This window comes from Anabas testudineus, chromosome 7 (assembly GCF_900324465.2).
Source record: "Anabas testudineus chromosome 7, fAnaTes1.2, whole genome shotgun sequence".
Taxonomy (NCBI): domain Eukaryota; kingdom Metazoa; phylum Chordata; class Actinopteri; order Anabantiformes; family Anabantidae; genus Anabas; species Anabas testudineus.
Window position 1 is genome coordinate 2,124,222 of NC_046616.1, and position 22,882 is coordinate 2,147,103.

Genomic DNA, 22,882 nt, shown 5'->3' on the forward strand with positions numbered 1-22,882 from the left:
GCAGTATGGCGTCAACTGTATTAAAATATTAAAACCAAGAGCTGTGACTCACAGTGGCACTTTCAAGTTTGTGAACTCTTATTCTTTGCAGAATTTCTGCAAAATCATGTCATAAACGTAAAATAAATAATAAAATAATTATATTGTTTAATTACTTCATTTTTAATTTCATTTAATAATAAAATTGTCCTGCAAGGCAAGAAAATTGCAGTTTTAGAGTATTTAGTGTGCAACTGTTTATCAGCTCTGCACATAATAAAAAAAAAGAAGTGAGTATTTATTTGAGGGTAATTAAATAAATAAATAGTTATGTTTATTAGTTATTAGTCATTTGATGATTTTATCCAAATGATAAAGTGTAAGTGTACAAGGCAAAATATCTACAGTAAACAGTAAACAGTTAATCGATCTCAGATGAACGGATTCAATCGATAATTCGCCGTTTGATTTGCACTTGTGGCGCATGCGCGCAGCAGCTCTTCCTTTCTGCTAGCTTCTCCGCTATGGCGCCTATTGTAAGTAAGATTGCGTGTGAATAAATCCACGAAAAGCACTTTTATCTTGAGTGAAAGCCAGAGGAAATTATCGGGATGGAATGACACTTCTATTATGCCATTCTTAGTGATAGTACAGTGTTTCGAGTCGCCTTTTTGGTGTTTTTACGAGGACATAGGTAGCTGGGTTTTTCTCTGGCCTGTTAGCTAACGTTAGCTGCATTAGCCGATGGGAGCTGCAGTTCACCACGTTGTTAACTCGACTGGCCAACACGAACTACGGCTGCACGATCAAATCAGTAAAATGGCTGAAATGATGTGGTTTTATTAGTGCTTATTATGTAATAAGATAATACAGTTAGCTTTCCACAGTTGTAATCTGCAGCTCCGACACCTGAACAATAACGTAAGATGTTGGAACATGTGTTAAGTGCTTGTTGGTTTTTTATACATTTAAAGATGTATAAAGTGTTTTTTAACTTCATATAACGACACATGTTCCTCACACGTTGTTTGGTCTTGGATCAGTTCCATTAATTGTGTTAGAGGTTCGTGTAGTAAACAGCGTCTGTTAGAAAACAGTAACGTTACTTTTAGAAAATTCAGTTCACCCCTCTGTCCAGTCTCTGAATACATGTTTCTGTGTTCTCCAGAAGAAGCAGAACACCGGTAAAGGTGGTAAGAAGAAGAAGCAGGTCCTGAAATTCACACTGGACTGCACCCATCCTGTTGAAGATGGCATCATGGACGCTGCCAACTTTGTAAGTTAATCTGCCAACATGTTTGTTAAAGTCAGTTTAACACATATTCAATTTAACTAACATTACTGCTGACTTTTCCCAGACGGAAATACATCACTACAGTCTTAAAATGACATTTTAGAGCCATAGCCTTCGGTTGCATTTCTGTTAAGTTAGGAGTGGGTGATATAGCCCTAAAAGTTAATCACACTATTGTTAGGGCAACGGTACAAATGATGACATGAACTGAGCCCTGTTAATCTGAACATATGTTCTCAAAAGTCATGCAGACACAAAAAAGCCAGACCATCATCAAAAAAGTGAAACCTAGTGAAACTAAACCCGTTAAGTAGACTGGAAAATTGAGTATTTCATATTTCTATGATCAGTTTTTGATCATTTGCTTGAATAGCACTTTGTCAGCAGTTTAAATTAACATCTGGCATTTTGGTCAAGCAGAAAGCTCCCATTTCTGTCGGCGTGCTTCAGGGTTCACTTATTTGGAGATTCTTGTTTTCCTTATATGACATTTCCAAAAAATTTGCCTTTTCCAGGAGCAGTTTCTTCAGGAGCGCATCAAAGTGAACGGGAAAGCCGGCAACCTGGGTGGTGGTGTGGTCTCCATCGAGAGGAGCAAGAGCAAGATTACAGTGTCCTCAGAGGTTCCCTTCTCCAAAAGGTAAGAAACAGTCGCTCCTTCATCCCCTGCTGTTACAGGAAATGAGAAACATGGTTTTGGGAGTTTGGGAACCTGAGTTCCCCAGGTAGATTTCTCCTGGAGAACACAGATTTGGTTTTCAAAATTCTCTCATTCTCTCTAATCTGCGTTTCATAATCAAATGTCTGCCTGTCATTAATCTGACAGTTTTAAGATCATTGATTAGATTAAACTCAGCTTTCTGCTCTACAAACTGTCCCAGAGTTGCCAAGAAAACAGCACAGAGGAGAAATCCTGGTGTCAGGTTTAGATTGATGTTCGTCTCTCAGCATCTCTGTCATCAGTCTGTCTGTAAAAATGAAGCCTGATTCTGATTCACTCAGATCCGCATCTTCTACTGCAGTTGTTGCAGTTAGCGAACCAAAAACTTAGATGCTGCAGCTTGTAAACTGCACTGCATCATACATAGCGGTGTTATTTTGTATTTCTTTTTCTTTTTTGAAATCACTGTAAACTAAGCATCATTGGAGTTTCCCCAAGGGGATCAATACAGTATTCAAAAAACATATATAAATGTGCACAGCATTAAAAAACTAAATAGTAAAAACAGCTTCTTTTAAGGTTAAAGTGACGGAGGAGAAGCCTCTCGTCAGATTTTGACAGGTCACCACTCCAGGTCACACTAAATATGTCTCTTTAACATTTAAAGAAGCTGTTTTCAATTATTTATTTTATCTGATAATTTACCACTAGTGTGTTTCTAGTTGTTCTGATGTAAGAACTGACCGGAGTATTGATTTTAACAAAAACATTAATGGTGGCCTGAGATGTCTGGATAGAGCAAGTTTTAGTTTAACAAAGCTCAGTTTTCAAATCTAAAAGCTGCTGATTCACCTGTAATTAATAATTACTACAGATTCTAAACAGTCAAGCATAAACATGTTTGCTTCACTTGCAAATTAACAAAGGGAGGACTCATGCAGAAGCACAGAGTATAAGTTAAGATGATGCCCCCAGATTTAAGGAGTTTCTGATGGAAAAAGCAATGATTTCTTCTAATCCTCCTCTTGGTAAAACAGTCTGTTAATAAACTAAAAATGTTGTATATTCATATGTAGGTAGGTGCAGAGTCAGGTGTTTTTTGTGATTAGCTCAGATTGAAACTAGTCACTACGTAATGTTGGCATCAGTCTAAACATGCCAAGATAAAACGCTGCAGGTTCCTTACTGTGTCTTTAGAGGGAGGGACTGTGATGTAAGAGAGGGAAACATGGATGAAGCTGTAAGAAGTGATGTTTTTAGTTGTTGAAGTTCCTTGGTGAAGAAATACTGTGGCCAAATGTTAAAATAGTTTTTGAACTAAAACTAATCTGTGGTTACAGACAAATGAGATGCACCAGCTTCTGGATTTCAGGTGTAACAGAGTAGATGAAAGTACTAGTGGTTTTAGTGTCTGTGTGAATTGTTAATTACAGAAATATGTAAAATCACCTGCCCTCTCCTGTTGGTGCTGACGCAGCATTTATTGGATGAAATGAGGCTGGTTCAGTTTTCGTTAATGAAAACTGATCCTGTGAATCACCTGCTGGTTGAAGCGCTCTCGCTGTAGTTGGTGTCTCCCAGATATTTTGAGAGGAGAAATCGTACGTCTTCCTTCTAGACGATCATTATTTCATTCAAATCCAAAACTAATAACTTGTATCAGGACCTGTAGCTCTGGAAAAATATGGTCAGATATGTATTTAACCAGCATCTGCTGAAGGTAAAAGGGTCCTTTAAAGTCGAAAATCCAGTAATCTCAGAACATGGAAAGTCAAATATTTAATGCATCTTAAATTATTTAATTTCAACATGTTCTAATTTGTTTTGTGACAAACAAGAACTTAATCAGCACATTTTATAATGTAATTGTTAGAAGTTTAAGTATTGTTTGCTTATATTTTCTGTAAATTTGGTAGCTGACCTAGTGTTAGAGCGGCATTAAACTGAAATGTTTCCATCTGTTCTGCAGATACCTGAAGTATCTGACTAAGAAGTACCTGAAGAAGAACAATCTTCGTGACTGGCTGCGTGTTGTCGCCAACACCAAGGAGAGCTACGAGCTCCGCTACTTCCAGATCAACCAGGACGAGGAGGAGGAGGAAGATGAAGATTAGAATGACATCTGATTTTGTACATTTAAATAAATGTTGTTTACAGTACAGAAACTTGTCCTGTTGGTGTTTTTTTTCCCGCTAACGGGTGGAGGAGCCTCAGCAGCAGATATTAAACAGCCAGTTTATTACATAGACCAAGCTCTAACTTAAATCCTTCCTGTTCTTCAGCCTTACTGAAACAGTCATTATAAATGAATTCAGTTGAATCAACACCTCTGAACCCACTAAATGGAACATTAACGTCATAAAGAGGATTTACTGCATTCATTTCCGCTTCCTGTAACTAATAAACTGACAACTGAGCTTTTAATACAGTGTAATACGAACAGACCAGGAAGTAAAGAAGGTACACACTCAAACGAGGGGGGACAACTAAGCAATTTGGCCTCTTCCAGCTTCTGACTGAACACACCTGTCCAGGTAATCAGCAGTGGGCAAAAAAAGTTTCTAGTAGAAAAACGGCTTTTTTGCCAACTACGTACTTCAACGATTAAACATCAACTCACAATGACGCTAGAGCCTTGTTGGATCTGTGGAACAATATTAAACTGATGATTAAATGCACCACGTTCAGGGTTCAAACCTGCAGCTGGGGTCTTTCTGTGCAGAGTCTGCATGTTCTCCTGCATTCTTCCTCGTGCAACAGCCACATGCAAAGTGAGGCTCAATAATTTATCTGGTGCGTCCTGATGCCACCAGACTGAATAATTAGAATCCCAATATCGGCTCCAGCTCTCAGTGACACCTGTGGATAAGTGGGTAAAAGATCTCAGAGACTTTAATTAGAAGATCTAGTAGAAGTGAAGTCAGAGCAGCACCTGTAACACAGTGTTGTGGAACAGAAGATCATTAACATATAGCACAGAGGGGAAGAAAGTCCATTTACATGAATTTTTATTTAACCATTCACATGAAAATAACATAACCCAGAGAAATTTCACCATAAAAAAAAAAAAGAACTTAATACAGGTAGCAGGAAAACACCTCTGCTGTATTTAAAACGAGGACGTGCCTTCTTTTCCAGCACGCCTCGATGCATCGAACCATTTCCAAAGAGTGTTGTAGGTTCTTCAAAATTCAAACCTGCTTGAGAAAACCGCTTTGAGCGCTGGAAAAGTTAATATTACTCAAATTAGCAAAGACAAGAGCTAGTAGACACTGTGGGTCTTGGAAGGTCTGACGTGTGCATCCTTGATGCAAACACTGAAGAAGACAATAAAAAGGAATGTAACATCGAGTGGAGTGCACTAAAATCAGAACATCAAGTTCCAAATCCTGATTGTAATCTGTGGCAACTGCACACACAGCTCATCCTGCCATACACAACATTGAATCAGACTGATCTGAACAACACAAAACTTCCATATCCTGAACAGACACGTAGAAAAAGGCACAGGAATGGAGTGTTGGTCTTTGAAAAGCCCCCAGTAGGAAAAGACTGAGGGTTCTGCTGTAGCACCCGTAAATGTGACAACTATCATCTCAAATACTGCAAACGAGAAAGAAAAAACAAAACAAAAACAAAACAGAAAAAGAGACGTGAAGACGTGAACGTTTGGCCGTTTTACAAAATGGAAAAAGGGTTTTGGGAAGCACGACTGCTGGGTGTGAAGTGCTTGGAGCAAACTGCTGCAGGTTCACTCGAGGTTGTGAAGTGAAGACATCTTGAGAGCTGGACCGTCCGAGGACCCGTCTGCCTTCAGTCCCCCCTTTTCTGATTTCAGTGTCCAAATTGGTGTAAAGCCAGTTTGCTGGTAGTTGAGATATGTGGATTTCTTTTGCGCCTCCCTCCCCCTGAACCACCGTGACCAGCAGCGACCTAAAAGGCCAGGTGTTCCAGCTGAGCATCGCTGGTCTCTGCTCCAGAGAAAGAGGCTGAGGTGATGCTGCTGCAGGTCTGATCAGATTGTTCGGGGGTTGTACTCAGGTAGCTTTTTCAGTTTCTCCTTTTCCTGATCAGTATCCTGTCTGGCAATAACCATAGAGTGAGAGTAGCCCATCACCACCTGCAAATGCATCACAGGACACTGGTTAGTTATTCTGCTGTCTCCTGAAACCTAATTTCTTTAACTTCACGTCAACAGGAAACAGATTTCTGTCATCAGGGAAGGTGAGAGTGATTCATAGACATTTAGAATATATAGGTAAACTATATACTTATTATTTATCATTTTATTATATAGGTGTAGTACGGAGCCCCTGAAGAGAAAGTTTCTCGTACGCACGAGATAGTATCTGGTGAGCACTAGAAACGATGTCGTGCACGGTCACGGGAGATGTTAGCCTAAATCTGAGTATTAGCTGTAACTTGCCAATGCAGGAAATAGTTGAGTTTTATTTTAATCTTGGATTGAATGAGGACATTATAGCTTTGCTTGCTAGTCGTCACCAGCATATTGTATCCGAACGACATCTAAAGCTAATTTTGAAGTCTGTTCTGTTCTGTAACTGTGTGCCAGAGATGTGCACTCCCGCAGACGCCAATCAGTTTCTGCCGGACAGCAGCACAAGAGATACACCAGTCTTGATCACAGGGATACACAAATACAATCATCTGGTCAACTGGATATACAGTAGGTGGATGTTCACATAATGCAAAGAGAATAGATTATATGTCAGGAAAGAAAAGTTTGTTTAATTCAAAAAGAACTGGGTTCACATGCTCACGTGAAATAATAATAAAAAAAAAATGTCCCAAATTAAAACAAAAAACGAAAAAAGAAAACTTTGAAAACTTTAGGGGCTCTGTATTATATATAGTACATAAAGAAAATTATTCTCAGAACATATATTTAAGACTTTATTTCTGGAATAATCCGACTTCATTCTCAGAATATTAAGGCTACATATTCAGACAAACACAATGTTTAAAATATTCAACCAGAAATTTATTTTAGTGCCGTTTACCTGCTCAATGTAGACACCATCCAAAGTCTTGACCTCCTGGGCGGTGGTGGAGGATTTAGGTTTGTTGTCTCCATATCCCTGAAGGACAAATGTCACATGACAATCAGTGCTGAGCATGTGTCAATATTCAATCTAGTCAAGGTCAAAAAGGCCAGAGGATACGAAAAGCTTCACTGTAACACACAAGTAAACAAAGACTGAAGAACAGCGTGTCCTAAACAATTTTATGATCCAACCAAGGCCGCAGCCTCGGGTCTTACCAGCTCTCCGAATGTGGGTGAGGGGCCCCAGCTGATCGTGCTCTCATCAGCAGCAATAATGATGCTGCTCTTCCTGTTAAATACAGACACACTGTCAGACTCTGCACACAGGTCGTCTTCCTGTTTCCTGCACAACCAGTAAAATCACACCAGTCCTCTGTTCATGTTCATGTATTTGTGTCATCTGTCATGGTGGACTTGAAAAAAAGTTCAACTCCATCACTCTAATGTCTCCCAGTACCACAGTGCAGGGAATGTTTGCGAGTTGTGTTGGGTTCATGCCATGAACAGACGTTTAGACCTGGAAAGCTTCAAACATCTACTAATCAGATCGTCTAATAGTGTCTGGAGCTCACTGAATGATGAGCTGTGACAAACTGCTTTCACTCACCCACACGCCATACTGCGGATCTTCCAGCCACACAGATCCTGCACAGCTTTGGGATACATGGTCGACTCTCTGGAAACATTTGTCACTCCCCAGAAAAACAGTCCTCCTGTAAGTACAACACTGATCAGACATCTACAAGAACAGCAGCACACAGTCTTTTATTATCTGTGGACAGAAATCCACTCACCCATCTCACTGACAGCGAGGGAACAATGGTAGCCTGTGTAGATCTGAGTGGCACCACGTCCCGGAAAGTCAAACAATTTGACCAAACGGGGAACCATCTCGTCCTTCTGCTCTGTGTGACCCAGGCGCCCGTAACCGCCAAAACCCCAGCTGAACACTCGTTTCTGAGAGTCCAGCACCAGCTGCAAACACACAAGTTTTTATTTGTCAGAACCTCTGTTGAATGCAACAACTGTGTCTTTAGATTTAGCTCTAATTAGACTAATGAGTATCTTCCCACCGTGTGGTTCGCCCCACAGGCCACATCTCGGACCACCACGTTGGGCACTGGCATGACCTGCCCATCCTTGGACTTCTCGATAAAGATGGCGACACGGCGAGGAAGGAGCTCACAGTCAAACTCGATGCGCTGAGAGCGAGCGATAAACTTCCCATCACTGTTGTGACCTGTGAGGAGACAGAATATGGGTCAATAAATGTTTTAAAGATATAATACAGAACAATCCGGTAAAGTTTTTATTTATTAAACCAAAGAGAGTTTGAACCTAAGAAATTTAGTTGATTCATTTTCAGTATTTCAAATAGGATTAAGTTAATATTTATTTAGCCAACGTTTTTTTTCCCCTCACATTCAAGACAGTCAACCACCTTTTCTGACAACAAACATCTGCTTTAAATGTCACTACAATCCACTTATCACTAATTCTCAGGGATATCAATAATTCATTTGTTTTATTCTATGTGCAAACCAAGAGCATACAGGTACAGCTGATAAAGGTTAAAGCTCCTAATTAGAACACTTTAGTTGGCATTCAGATAAATCAGTAAAGCTATCTACACTGACATTCTGCCATTTGTCCAGTGGATTACTAAATTAATTCAAACACACTTTGATAACACCTGACATAAAAAAAACACATATGTAATTGCATGTTTTGAGCGTACCTAGCTGTCCATACTCTGGGCAGCCGAAGGAGTACAGGTTTCCTTTGCAGTCCACCACCATGCTGAATTCAGCACCACAAGCCACCTTCACCAGAGGCTGGCCATTGTAGGAAATCTAGAGGGAGGGAGAGAAGATCCACTTTAAAGAAGGTTATTTTAAACTACTTTTATGTTACTCTGCAACAAACCTCCTCATTCGGGGACTAAACAGCAGTAATAACAGCTCTGTTCAGACAGCTCAATATGGCTATGGTAATATTCTCACACATAATGTTGTGCTAATCTAGGCTCCAAAGAGCACTACTACAGCTGGTTTCTGGTTATCTTTAACCAGATGTGGTGGCATGGATGAAGCTCTAGATGTTGCTATTGTCGTGCTCATGGTATGGTTGTAGGTGTGGTTATACAAAATAGGTGTAGTTACTATTTTGGAGGCTGCAATGTTGGTCTTAGGTGTAGAAGGTGATAGATGCAGGGACCAAGAATTGAGGTGGCTGTGTTCACTGGGTGAAGCTATTCCCGGACTGCTGTGGTGCACATGTCATATCTGACATTAGCAACACGTTCAAATCCTGGCATAAATGTCGGGATAATTCTATCTTACTTTAAAGAGTAGCCACAGACACGACAGGCAGAGCCATAGAAAAAAACTGCAACTGCCTAAATATCCAACACACAGCCAGACATAGAAAAGGGAGCACAGTGTGTTCACAGGCTGCCACTGAGATCTGAGGAAAACTATTGTAAGGGACAAAACCTGTTTTTTTTTTACTTGTTTGTGTCTTTGCAAATGAAAGCAGAGTAGTAGTAGAAGTATCTGAGTTTAAAGTGAGCTCAGCTTCAGCCTCAGGAAAAGGTTACACTGACATTAACCTGGATGACTGTGTTATGACACAGCTCAGTTTAACAGTTAGTTCTCAGATCCCACAGTCCAAAGAAGCTAATGTTTTACTCTAGTATGTGAACGGTGCACATTCCAGTAATTCTGTCAACAACCAACAACAATTCTGCAGCTTTAATTCACATAAATCTGTTTATGTATTTGTGTAAAAATATTGCAATGGTGACTTGTTTATATGAGAAAAAGATTTGTACCCATCTCTTTATAAAAGGCAGCAGATGTTTGGATCGTATAAGCTTGGCTCAGTTCAGTTCCATGACTCTACAATGTTTATGAGGTGTTGCTGAATTGACTTACTGGTGCTGGGCTCAGGACTGCATCAGTCTGGTTGCCTTGGCCAAGCTGGCCCAGCTTGTTCTCACCAAAGGAGTAAGCGGTTCCATCCTCTGAGGAGAAAAAAACAACATTCACAAGGTAAAAATACAAAGCAACTAAAACTGGATCCATCATTTGGGAAAATTCCCAGTGATGACCAATAGATCAATTAGAAAAACTAAACCACAGGAATCTGCATTGTGACTGAGTTGACCTGTGAGTGCCATGGTGTGATTGCGTCCACAAGCTGCAGCAACAATCACATGATCCGCCAGAGCCTCGATTAACTTGGGGGCGTCCAGGCGCTTGGTGTCACCGTGACCCAACTGACCTTTGTCATTGCGACCTGAGAAAGTGAAAAAGCAAAAGCTTGGTGACTGATAAATCCTTCAACTCTGTGTTCAAATACTGAGATGCAAACCCAGTCAGTAATCACATTTTGTAACTGAATGTGGTTTAAACTTAATGTTTCTGGGTGTAGCCTGCACAGTATTTTTCAGAAATTCGGAACGGGGCACCTTACTTACCCCAGCTCCACAGTTTGCCCTCAGTGGTCATGAGGAGACTGTGTGCAGCACAGGGACCGGACACCACGCAGCTGACCTGGACATCATTCAGACAGCCGTAGCGGTGAGGACCCCACAGATTCTGGCCCAAGTTACGGAAAGCAGCTGGAAACAAGCAGCACATCAGAACCCGATCATTTCCATTTCATACACATAATTAAAACAAACAAACTGTACCCCAGAGTCTTAAACATTAAAAATGTAATTTAATACTTGATTTACACAGGTACTTTCATTTAGATTCTGTGAACTAGATTAAATATCTTCAGTGTAGACTCCTAAAATGGCTGTAATTCCTGAATGGTTAAGGCAGCACTTTTCTCACTCCCCTAGAAATAAAGTGAAATAATTAATGAGCCTGACTGTATTAAGGTTTTCAAAATGTGTGCAGTAAACATTTAACCCCCATAAAACACTGCATTATACAGCCAAAATGACAAGAATGATGGGGATAAAGAAGATGGAATATTTACGGACAGCAGCTTCAGACAGCCAGAGATGCATCACTTCATTGTGCTTACACTATCTAGATTTCCAACCAAACACAATTTCAAGACAATCAGCAAAAGACACTTTGGCTACAGGCAGTGGTAACCAGTGGGCTGAGAGGCACAGACAGGGCATGTTAGAAAATCACAGAATAGGAAGAAACTCAGACATATAGTCTTCATTCATTTCAATCAAGGCAGCTCAGTTCAAGACAAACTGCTGCCACACTTCCACAGTAAGTGGTAAGAAAACACCCCACTAAGGCTTCATGTATGTCAGAGCACAACAAAAGAATTATTTGAATGTGTGTTCGATGCTCTGGCAGGCACAGCATCTCTCCCATCTAGAGTTGGTCTTTGTCTATGCAGCTGCTCCTGCTGACACCCCCAACCCCCCATCCAGCCTCAACAAAGCTGATTTATCAGTGTGTACCAGAGTAGCGATGCAAGGATGGAACAAGGCGATGCACAGCCTGCCCCAGGCATCAGTAGGCCCGCTGCAAGGGGGGGCAGCACAGAACATGCATACATATGAATAGACATTACTGTCACAATTAATTAAAAGGATCTCACCAGCTTTAACACATATGTGGTCTGTGCATCGCAAACAAAGACGCACATGTTTACCTAACGTGGTGCTCCTTACTCATTTCATTCTCAATGCAAATCCTCATCAATCCGTTATCGATTCTGTCTGACTGCAGAAGCTCCTACATCTCATCTCTACACCACAGTGAGGGGTCAGGAAAAAAAACGTACGACAGAACAAATTCATCTGATTTTCACAATGGGTTGCGTGCAAGAACAAGTCCTGTAGAAAATAATCTTAAGAAGATGGGTTTATAAAAAACCCATTCCTCTTAAAAAAACAATATGAACATCAAATCATGTCCTTCATTCTGATAATACAGGTCTTTAAATGATTAGATTCCTTATACGATGGGGACAAGAGCCATAGTCCTCCCCGTGTGCAAAAGAGGACTGCAAAGTTTATCTGAAAGCCTCACCATTTTAAATTATTCACATTAAGTTGACACCTTGCAAAGCTGTAGCCTTTGAAATACAAAATTCTCTTTTTCTGTTGCTTTTTTCTAGAATTTTACACTAAAAAGACTTATTTTGGAGGATTTTCACTTGTGATTATTTCATCATCTCAGCTCTCCTAAATTTCATATCAGCACTGTGCAATATAACCAAAATTTCACCACCGTTTCCGGACTATGTAAATTGGGTCCAAAGGTGCAAACGTAAGCTGCAATGGGAACCGTTCTTCAATATTCTTGTCTCATAGTGTGCCCAGAAATAAAGGCTCTTGCAACATCTGAGCCTGGAGTTTGTTTAGAGCATGCAACTGTGCCTTAGTGGTTATCATAGGTTGTGTAGATTATAAAAGAGTAATGTTGTGTGGACTGTTCTGCATCATAACTGACTACAGTGAAGTAAGCTTCCTCCACATTTGTGTTGCTGACTCCGTTCATGTGGAACAACACATTGAAATGCATTTTTACACAGAATAAGAACAATGCATTTTTCCCCCTCTTCACGTCCATCAACATGACGTTAGGAAAACATGTCTTTATGTTCATGTATGAACAGGATGAATGATTAAAACAGACTTGAACTTATTCTTATGTGACAAATTTGAGAAATGTAAGACAATCTGTGGCATTCACAAATTTTCTTGTACATAGATTCTCAGCTAATCATCACTGTGATGATATGGGGCCAATTTACTAAGAGCTATTTTAGATTTTTGTATTTCTGTTTGCAAATATAGTCACAGATGTTTATACATTTTAGTAGTTCTACATGTTCTCACCAGCTTTACCATACAAGGTAGATGTTGATCATAGTTACTGTCCACAGTAAGTTCACAGTACTGTGTGTTATTTCATGTAAAGGTATTCTACCTTGTTGTTTGGGAACCTCCTTTCTTCCAATCAAATCCCAGTTGGTTGCTCCAAAGATGAGCAGTTGACCTTTTACCTTTGGCAACTCAAGTTTCTGCAATAGAGAGGAAACAATGAAGTCAGCAACGTAAAATCAGCTCACATGTTGTTGTCTGAACTCAATTATTTCAACAACTGCAGATTCTGTGATTAGATTAAAGGAACATTCTTTCATTTTAACTGCAGTTTGAAGGTGTGTCCATGGTTTTGCTTTCTTTTTGCTGAACTTTTACCCAATTCCTCATAAACAATAGGTTTAAGAAAATGTTAAAATAATGTAATTGTTCAGTGAAATGTTTTATCCCTTTGTTTGGTGCTCCTCGGATTTCTGCCTATTTATTTTGCCTATGAAATGGGGAATGTGATGACCTAGAAGGTTATAGATGTGTCGATATTTTACTAAGCCTATACTACAACCTACTGAGAGGATATCCAACATCATATTCAATGTGAGGATTTAAAAAGGAAGAAATAGTACACTGAGCAAACAATGAAGCTCTTCAGAGAATATTTCCTTTTATCAGAAAGCAGATAACAGATGTTGAAGAAACTAAATTCCTTTCCCCAACTGTCACACTGTCTGCATTATGAGCTAAACAATAGTTGATAAGAAAATATTAAACAGCTGACTTGGTATTAATTCACTTTTCCGGCCTCTTAATCTCTTTGAATAATGAGACACTTGACATCATGTCATTTAATAAAGAGACAAAACAACAAAGTGTGTTTGTAATTAGTCTTTAGACTGTATCAAACCTACTATTTTCTCCTTGACGTCATCTGCCACAGTGACAGGCTGGAGACCAGACTTGGCTGCAGGTTTCCCAGGTTTCTTGTTGTTTTCCTGCTCAAAGTCGAACTCGTCATCACTGCTGAAGTCCCTCTCTTTCCTTTTGCCGCTGGTCCTCTTCTTTTTCACGCCACCATTCCCTGAGATGTCTGTCTTCTTACGTGGCATTTTGTTTTAGTCAGAAGCTGTTTTTTGTCAGAAAGAGGCAGAGGTCAGTTCACACTGAGAGTGACAATAACGTGTGACTAAGTGTCACTTGCACAGAAAAAACATTGCAAATGTGATGATCTAGGGAGCAGAACTGATGAAAAGTAAAATTAAAAGCTTAAATTAGATTAAGATTAAATTAATTTATGTATTTACTTCTATACTGCAGCTTGTAAAGATGGAGCTAATTTATTTTACTTTATTACCTCTGTATCTGATCTTCACCTATAATAAAAAGGAGTAAACACTAGGACAAAATAATCTATACTGAACTAGAGTACCTTAAATTTGTCAAAGGAGTCAAACACTGGCCCTGAATTAGGTCTGTATGTGAGTATATGTAAGCAGGTACAGTCAAAACAATGTACTTCAGTATATTATAGTGTAATCCAAACAAAGACCTCAGCTAGTGACTATTTTCTGCATTTCAGTTAAGCCGTGCATTTACTTTAGTCCCTCGTAGACAGAATTTTAAAATACTTGTACTTAGCCTTTCAAACCCCGTCAGACGGTGATTATTAAAATTAGTGAGTGACTGTGGAAGAACTGGCATCATCACAGCATTTGCTTTAACAGGAAGAAGTGGAAGTATCACTTCAAATTCTTTACTTGAATAGAATTACGTAATTAATACTACTATTTTGTAATAGTACAAAAGTAGAAGTACTAAAAAGTTAAGTATTTTAAACACTACTGAATGTGTTGCTGCTGATGACTGGTTATTTTACTTTATTACTTTACATTAATGTCCTCAGTTATCATCTCTGAGATTTGAGGCAATTCAAGTACAATAAAGAAAACTGGATCCTTTTACTTTCATTTGAGCTCTTAACAAGTTCCTGTGTGACTTAGACCTAGTGATGGGTTCTCGTTTGAGTCCAAAGTGACACATTAGTTTTTATACTACTAATAAACATTTGTTTAAAACTGTTTAAAACTCTCTGGAGATTATTCTACTGATATCTGTCGTTTTGTTTTTGTTCTGTTACTGTTTGGTACTTTAATGCACCACAAAACTACTGCTACTGCCTTTAAATGGTAAGTTTACTAATCCCAGCTTTGGTTGTGTCTATTATCAAGAAACAGGGATTAAATCTGAGTCCTTTAACAGTTTTTAAGTTATATTCTTTCATGTTTGTCTGAAATAAAACAGAAGCTAAGACCTTCAAACATTTACCGTTAGCCGTTAGCCTCATTAGCCTAACGAGCTAACCACTGTCGCTCTTTGTTCACATAATGGTTGAATAGCAAGCTAGCGGTCGTGCTAACACACAACATGAGAAGTTACACGCATAGCCGCCACACACACGAGCTAAGTAAAGTTTTATGTTGTAGAAAAATGTGAACTTCTGTTGAAGTCCGACTGAAATAAGCGTGTGTAAAATTAGCACAATAGCCGCTCATTAGGCTAACGTGAACGTAACGCCGCTACTGTAACGTTAAGCTAACAGTCGCTCTAAATAAAAACCAAACGACGCCACAACATAAACTTTTTCGACATTGTCGAGGTCGTTTTGTCTCTTTAACGTCAGCGTACGAGCAACCGGCGTGAATCCGACCGAAAAGCAGACGTGTGTGCAGTTAAAGGTGAAATAGATGATGTACCGGTGATTTCCTGATTCAGCAGCTCGGTGTCCGTCTCCGGTTTGATTGATTTGAACAAAAGAAGCTGCAGCCTGCTGCTGTTCACACCACGTGGTTTCACATGTACTGTTCATCCAGGAAACACACGGTAACGGAGTACTTCTACTCAAATACTCCACTGCAAAAGTACCGCTGGACCAAGTTTACTTTTACTTTTTACTCCACTACATTTATTAGCACCATGATTTTCACACTGACAGTCTGAGAGGTGATGGGACAAAAACCACTAGAGTTAAAACCATGAAAACAATGAGTAACTGCACATTATAGACATTTAAGAAGCAGACATCACACTGTTCATCCTTAAAATGTTGTACTTTTAATTTACATAGTTAGGTTTTAGAATGTGATTCTCCTGCAAGTCATACATTACATTTAGATTCTACATTTTCACATAATTCTCTTCTGTTTTGTACCATTCACCTTCTTCATCCAACTTCAAATACTAAATACAAGCTGCAGAATTTACTTACAGTAGTAAACATTAGGCTTTAGCTATTTAACACAGTACGACCCTCGATGCTGTTGATGTAGTTGTTCAAGTTCAGTCCAGTGAATCAGTAAAGAATTTGGCAAACACACATTTTCCAGCAATTATTAAAAAATAAACAACACAGATCTTTAGACCTGGTGTGGGATTAAACAGCAGCTGGTAAACATGGAGCTAATTTAACCCTTTTACCCCTAATAATACTCTACATCATCATCCACTAGTTCATATATCATATTTTAGTCTTACCTACTTCTAAAATTTCTTCTATAGTTTTGAGGTACTTTACTTTTTTTTTTACTAACAGTTGTTTAATATATTATTTTCTTATTCTATTCTCCCACAGCACTGAAAGGAATTGTACTGTACTTTTTTCACCATTACCTTTACTTGTATTTAGAGCTAGTTTAAAGAGCTAGATTTAATGTACACACATTTCTACACTGTGATAATAATTCTCTTATTTTCTTCCAATAAATCAGCATTTTGAAAAAAATAAATTCTAGAAAAGTTTTAATCACAGTTAAAACAAATATGCCTTTTGAAAACACTTCTATAGTGAACATATATTGTGACAATTTATTGCTCTGAAACCAGACTGTCACATTTAAGCTGTGCAGATTTCATTTTTGCACGCATGCAACTAAACTGCATCACAGTAGCCTCAGTTTTAATATTGGTGTTTGTAAAAAAGAGACGGCAAGTGATTTAAGAGTCAAGAAATGAGATAGAATGACAACCTGTATCTGATCTTCACCTATAATATAAAGCACAACATTTTAAAGCTGCAATAAACGTTTTTTTCCACATGGTGGCAGAAAGAAATAGGAAATTAAATATTGACATCAGTTTTTAGTGGGTATGGTGAACCTGACACACTGCAGTTCACATATTCCTCAAGAATTAAAAATCTCTGATTCATACTTATTTAAATAAAGAAAATGTTGAGTAATCTTATCACTGATCTCAGAAACACAATGTCAAAAACAAGGAAACTCACCATAAAGCTTGGTAAAGTTGAGAGAAGCTGCAGATTACTTCAAAACATAAAGTAAAATTAAGTCAAGTACAAAGTAAATTTTAAACTTTATAAAATTTGTATCAAACAAATAGAAGGAAGGAAGTAAACTTTATTTATGTACCTCACAGGAACAAAAGGGAATCATGATACAGATACACAATATGCTGTATGTACTGAAATAAACACATACTGTACCACAGGAAAAACTACTACCACTCCTTTATTTAGCAGTTGTTACACTTTGTACCGTGATCTAATCTTCTCGTAGAGTTGGTTACAGGTGGTGGTCGGAGCCGGGCAGCAGGTCAGGCTTCTGCCCTGTGCTGCTCCTACGCTGGCTGGGTAGAGGGCTCTCATCTGCTCCCTGCAAACCCCCAATCATGGATCCTAAGGTCCCATGGCTGCCGCCATACGGCTCCATCTGAGCTGCCACGCTCAGGCCCGGCATTTCATTGAGAGGCCGTGGTGGAGTGTGGTTGGAGACCGGGGTGATGGCGTTCTCACTGAGGCTCTGCATTGTCACCGATGACTGGCACACGGGTACACATGAGGTACATTTATATGCATAGATACAGATAGTGTTGAAATAGCTGAAGTTAATTTAATCAAGCACTGTCCTTAAGGGCAATATTGAGTATTTATACTTCACAAACTACTGTATGTACATTTTAATCCACATTTACATATATTTGTATTTATACTTTATTGATGTGTAAAATGATTAAAATGATAATTAGATTCAAATCATACAATCATCAACATAGTGTATTAAAAACAGTTCTAAACATTTGTACCAGCTGCAACATTGAAGGTATGAACACATTCATGCTCAGTAATTATCCAATAATGTAAAATATAATAATTTAAATCCTTTTTTTGAATGCAGATATATTTTTACACAGTTGTTTTGCTTACTACTTAAATAAAGGATATGAGTACTTCTTCTAAGACATAAGATCATAAAATAACATTATTTAAAAGTATAAAGGACAAGGACATGTAAATTATCATAGTTACTACTGACTATAATAATAAAACAGGGAACTGCACGTAGTACAAGAAATATAAAAGATGCAATAAGAGGAGGAATAAATGAAACCAAATAAACACAGCCAGTGCATTTCTGACTCTGTCTAAACCTTAAACAGGCAGGCAGTGGGTTATTGTAGGGCAGAGAAGACATGTTGGCAATGTTGTGATGGCATGAACCAGTTCAACTCACAGTGCCCACAGAGACGTCGCTGCCGGCTGCTGTCTTCTTCTTCCGGGCCATGTTGGGATTCCAGTGGCAAACCAGACTGTCATTCTGCACGCTGTAGTTCTTATGGCCAATCAGCCAGTATGTGTTCATTTTGCCTTTACCCTGGCAGTATAAGAGAGGAAGTTGTTAAGACTTATAGAATCTGTTTCCTTAAACAGCAAAACTCCAATCACTACTATATGTAAATCTATCCATCTATCTATTTAACTTCAAACAGTTTCTGATAACCTGTCAAAATAAAATTTTTAACATTAACATCATGTAAAAAAAAGCCCAGAGTGAGAATATTCAGTTTTATTTATTTCCATCCAACCGTTTAAGTTTGAGTTACCTTAAAATAAATGCACAGACTTTTCTTTTTACCTTAACCTCAATCTCTCCACGAAGCTGGAGCTCGTAGGCGTTATCTTTGATCAGCGCCAAGTATGTTTCTGAACTGGTGTGGATTCTCTGAGCTGACACACAAGAAACGATAAACAAGGGTGGAAATTAGCACTTCCTGTCTGTTTCCCAAATCCGAGTGGATTTTGCATGGAACAGTTGTTCAATAGGCTGTAGACTCTCACTTCTGTGTGATACATGCTTAAATACAGTTTTCACTCTAATTATGTTTGTGTGACGTGTGCTGTGCATGCATACACTTATGTTTGTGTGTCTAGGTTCACGTACGCAGGCTGGTGGACTCCATCCTAGAGGCCGTGTTGACAGTATCTCCAAACAGACAGTATCTGGGCATCTTGTAGCCCACTATTCCTGCGACACACGGACCTGTAGGAGACAAAGAGCTGTGCTTCACTCTGCTCTAAGAAGCTCAAACCTGTCGCAGTCCTGTGTCACTATGAATTAATTAGTTAGTAATCAGTGCACCACGATTAGTGAGATTGCTCCTTCCAGGATAATGAAGGTCCACATGCTAATAGTAGGACACCTGAAGCAAAGTGGTAGATTATGTCCACAGCAAAGCACCTGACCAAGGCGTGTGTCAATGCACTGATTAATATTGACTCCGCTGATCTCTGCACATATTGATCATTTTGTGTTGACAGCACAGATCTCCTGGATCTCGCAGTAAAATCCTCTCACCTGTGTGGATGCCAGCTCTGAGCTGCAGCCTCTGGTTGGGCATGTGAGGGATGGCGACTTGTCTGACGGCTGCTACCAGATCCAGGGCCATCTTGGCAATCTCGTCAGCATGTCTGTCTCCGTTCCTCTCAGGCAGACCGCTCACCACCATGTATGCATCCCCAATCGTCTCCACCTGGTGTAGATAGTTTGATCAAATTGTGCTCATCGGTGTAGATAGATCTACATGTATATCACCAGAACTATTGGCAGGATAAGCTGCATAACATAGAGAATAAGTTCATGAGCTCTGAGTTATTAAATAATAATATTTGCAACTGTCTGCTCTCAAAAACAAATCAAACAAACAACTGTATATAAATAAAGGAAAAAAGTGCTGACTATAATTGTAAAACGACACATTTGGAGGCATTTCGAATTTTCTTTTCTTCGTTACCTTGTAGACGTCGTAGGAATCGATGCGTGTGTCGAAGCACATGTAGAGGTTGTTGAGCATCTCCACCACTTGAAGAGGAGTACAGGACGCAGAGATGGAGGTGAAGCCAACGATGTCGGAGAAAAAAATGGTCACCTAGAGGAAAATGTGGAGAAGTGACTCCTGCATTTGAAGAGGTAAACAAGTCCTTAAGTACAGCTAACAGGTTCCAACACAGGTGTCAAATCGAGTTTCACACAGTCCAACAAACACACCCTTTAAAAACATCTGACTGAACAGACGTTCAGTACGTTTCATCACTTTGTCTGTACCTTAAATATCCCCCCACAATAATTGTAATATTAATTTAATTTCCCCTATAATCAGCGCATGTGTTGCATTTGCTGATCTTCACTGAACAGCGTCCTTCCAGTGTCTCAACGTCCTTTTTCAACATTTGGAACACAAAGAAGAATCAGTTAGTCGTACATTTCTTTCTTTCTTTTACAGAATACTCCAGAGCTCCAAATTAGAGCCCCCCCACCCCACCCCTCTGTGCAGAGTGCTTTAGGTACAGCTGCTTCAAACCTCTTCAATTTGCCAGATGCAATTTTCGTCCACATAACTTGTTTTATCTCCTGTTGAATATGGAGCAGGGCAATTATAGGTAATTAGACCAACAATAGCAACAAAGGCAGCAAACACACATTCATTTAGCGTGTTTGCAGATCTTGCAGAGGTTGTGTCCTTGCAGCAGCATCCCTGATACGTTGCAACTACACTATAAGCTTTGTTAAATGTGAAAGCAGCAAGTTGTTGTGTTGAGTTTCACCAGTGTGAGCACTTTCTACCACTTTATGTACATCTCAGGTTTTAGTACTTTGTTTTTATTGAAGCTTCATTTAACCAGGTAAAATCCCTTTGAGATTAACAACCAACGTATAGTTTGTGATAAAACAACAATTTTAACAGCAGCTATTTTATGTCAAAGTGAAACTAAATCTCTAATCTAAACAAATTAAATATATAACAGAACATAATTGCATAAGTATTCAGTATTAGTTCAATACTTAATCACTGCACACTGACAAAACCAACATGTGGATAAGCCAAGAAAAACAAATGTTACAACATTCATCATAGAGTTTTCATTGGCTTTGAATTTAATCTCTGATACCAAATAGTTTAATTTAATTTATGGCTTAGTTAAAGGTGATTGAAAACATAACATCTGTGTCTGTCGACTGGGAGCAGACAGCAGAAATGTGTCCTATAAGATTAAGACTGGAAGATGAGCTCCAGAGATATAAGAGAGGTTTATCTGGAATAAATAATAATAAATAAATACAAATTTAACCGTGACCCAAATCGTGCATAGAGGTTATCTGACTAATTTTGTTCATAGCTTAATTAGAGAATTACACAGTGTTGACAGATGTTTGTATAGTATATGTTTGTGTATGTCATGTTAGGTTATGATTTAAGATGAAGAGGTCTGAAACCTCAAGCTGCCAAAGACCAAGTCTCCTTTAAAAAGGGGTTGATAACCTCAACAGATCTACCTCCTTTCCCTAGTGAAGGTAAACAAATTTAAAGTCAGGAAAAACACTTCTCTGGTCAAATCCCAATTTAAGAACAAGATCCACATTAAGTTCCACACCAACAATTCCAAAGTCAGTGTTCAAACATGTCCCAGGGAAAATGTCAAGTCCAGAACAAGTTCCAGAGCTACAGTCAACAAGTCCCTAGTCCAGTCCCAAGTCCAGTCCCTAGTCCAGTGCCTGGTCCAGTGCCTAGTCCAGTCCCTAGTCCAGTGCCTAGTCCAGTACATAGTCCAGTGCCTAGTCCAGTCCACAGTCCAGTCCATAGTCCAGTGCCTAGTCCAGCCCCTAGTCCAGTGCCTAGTCTAGTACATAGTCCAGTGCCTAGTCCAGCCCCTAGTCCAGTGCCTAGTCTAGTACATAGTCCAGTGCCTAGTCCAGTCCACAGTCCAGTCCATAGTCCAGTGCCTAGTCCAGCCCCTAGTCCAGTGCCTAGTCTAGTACATAGTCCAGTGCCTAGTCCAGTGCCTAGTCCAGTCCCTAGTCCAGTGCCTAGTCTAGTACATAGTCCAGTGCCTAGTCCAGTGCCTAGTCCAGTCCCTAGTCCAGTGCCTAGTCCAGTCCATAGTCCAGTGCCTAGTCCAGTGCCTAGTCCAGCCCCTAGTCCAGTGCCCAGTCTAGTACATAGTCCAGTGCCTAGTCCAGTCCCTAGTCCAGTGCCTAGTCCAGCCCCTAGTCCAGTGCCTAGTCTAGTACATAGTCCAGTGCCTAGTCCAGTGCCTAGTCCAGTCCCTAGTCCAGTCCCAAGTCCAGTCCATAATCAAGGCTCAGTTCAAGTGTCAGGTTCAGACTCACCACCAACTAGTGTAACAAGTCCCACTGTCATTGTCAGTGTCAGAATTTCAGCCCCAGAGGAGCAGATGTTAACTAACCAAGTCTTTTAAACCACTAGTATTAAAAGCAGAAATTCAATAAACCCATTCTTCTTTCTACCTAGAAAAAACATATTTTGGTAACTAGTGTGGGAAGAATCTGATGCTTCCACTGTAGCTTACACCGACCTTTTCATAGCTCTCAGCCTCGACGTGTTTACGCTTGCGGAGCTGCTTGGCGACTGACTTGGGCAGCATTTGGTGCAGCAGATCCTCAGCCAGCTGCCTCTGGTGCTTCAGATCTTCGGTCTTCTCTTTCAAGCTCTGAGCGTAGTTCTGTATCCACTCGGTCATCTGCTTGAAAGAGAACATCACCGCTGGGTAGATGAAGCAGGCTATGGTGAGCAGACAGATCCTCATACTGAGACCGGAAGAAACCGATCGAGATGCCAGCCTGAGAGCTGCCACTGCACGATCAAACAAGCACTGCTGAGTGTTTATCAGAGCTTGAATTCCAACATGAGACCCAGAAAGAAGCTTTGTTTCTGCTCCAGAAATCTGCCACAGACGTGTGTCAAAAATGTCTGAGTGCTGTGGAAGGC

General features: G+C 39.7%; 2 protein-coding genes across 2 annotated transcripts; one reads left to right on the top strand and one right to left on the bottom strand.

Annotated features, from left to right (window-relative positions):
* Positions 1–415: 415 nt before the first annotated feature.
* LOC113166739 (60S ribosomal protein L22) lies at positions 416–4,093 on the top strand. Its single transcript, XM_026366874.1, has 4 exons — positions 416–515; positions 1,148–1,255; positions 1,789–1,913; positions 3,904–4,093. Exons 1-4 carry the CDS (start codon positions 504–506, stop codon positions 4,046–4,048), a joined length of 390 nt encoding a protein of 129 aa, XP_026222659.1. The 5' UTR covers positions 416–503; the 3' UTR covers positions 4,049–4,093.
* An 831-nt stretch (positions 4,094–4,924) lies between these two features.
* Positions 4,925–15,658, bottom strand: rcc2 (regulator of chromosome condensation 2). Its single transcript, XM_026368292.1, has 13 exons — positions 15,559–15,658; positions 13,717–13,931; positions 12,918–13,011; positions 10,481–10,624; positions 10,168–10,299; positions 9,936–10,024; positions 8,738–8,852; positions 8,073–8,239; positions 7,794–7,974; positions 7,607–7,712; positions 7,216–7,288; positions 6,956–7,033; positions 4,925–6,054 (listed from the first exon to the last, which is right to left on the bottom strand). The coding sequence occupies exons 2-13, from the start codon at positions 13,912–13,914 to the stop codon at positions 5,950–5,952; spliced, it is 1,482 nt and encodes a 493-aa protein (XP_026224077.1). The 5' UTR covers positions 13,915–13,931; positions 15,559–15,658; the 3' UTR covers positions 4,925–5,949.
* Between the last annotated feature and the right edge of the window lie 7,224 nt (positions 15,659–22,882).

Excerpts from the sequence above, each read along its gene's own strand:
- LOC113166739 (XM_026366874.1), top strand. Across the intron at positions 1,256-1,788 it reads TCATGGACGCTGCCAACTTT|GAGCAGTTTCTTCAGGAGCG; the intron begins GTAAGTTAATCT and ends TGCCTTTTCCAG. Across the intron at positions 1,914-3,903 it reads GAGGTTCCCTTCTCCAAAAG|ATACCTGAAGTATCTGACTA; the intron begins GTAAGAAACAGT and ends TCTGTTCTGCAG.
- rcc2 (XM_026368292.1), bottom strand. The coding sequence starts at position 13,914 with ATGCCACGTAAGAAGACAGACATCTCAGGGAATGGTGGCGTGAAAAAG. Across the intron at positions 10,625-12,917 it reads GGAGGTTCCCAAACAACAAG|CTGCTTTCCGTAACTTGGGC; the intron begins GTAGAATACCTT and ends GCTTGTTTCCAG. Across the intron at positions 7,289-7,606 it reads ATCCGCAGTATGGCGTGTGG|GAAGAGCAGCATCATTATTG; the intron begins GTGAGTGAAAGC and ends TGTATTTAACAG.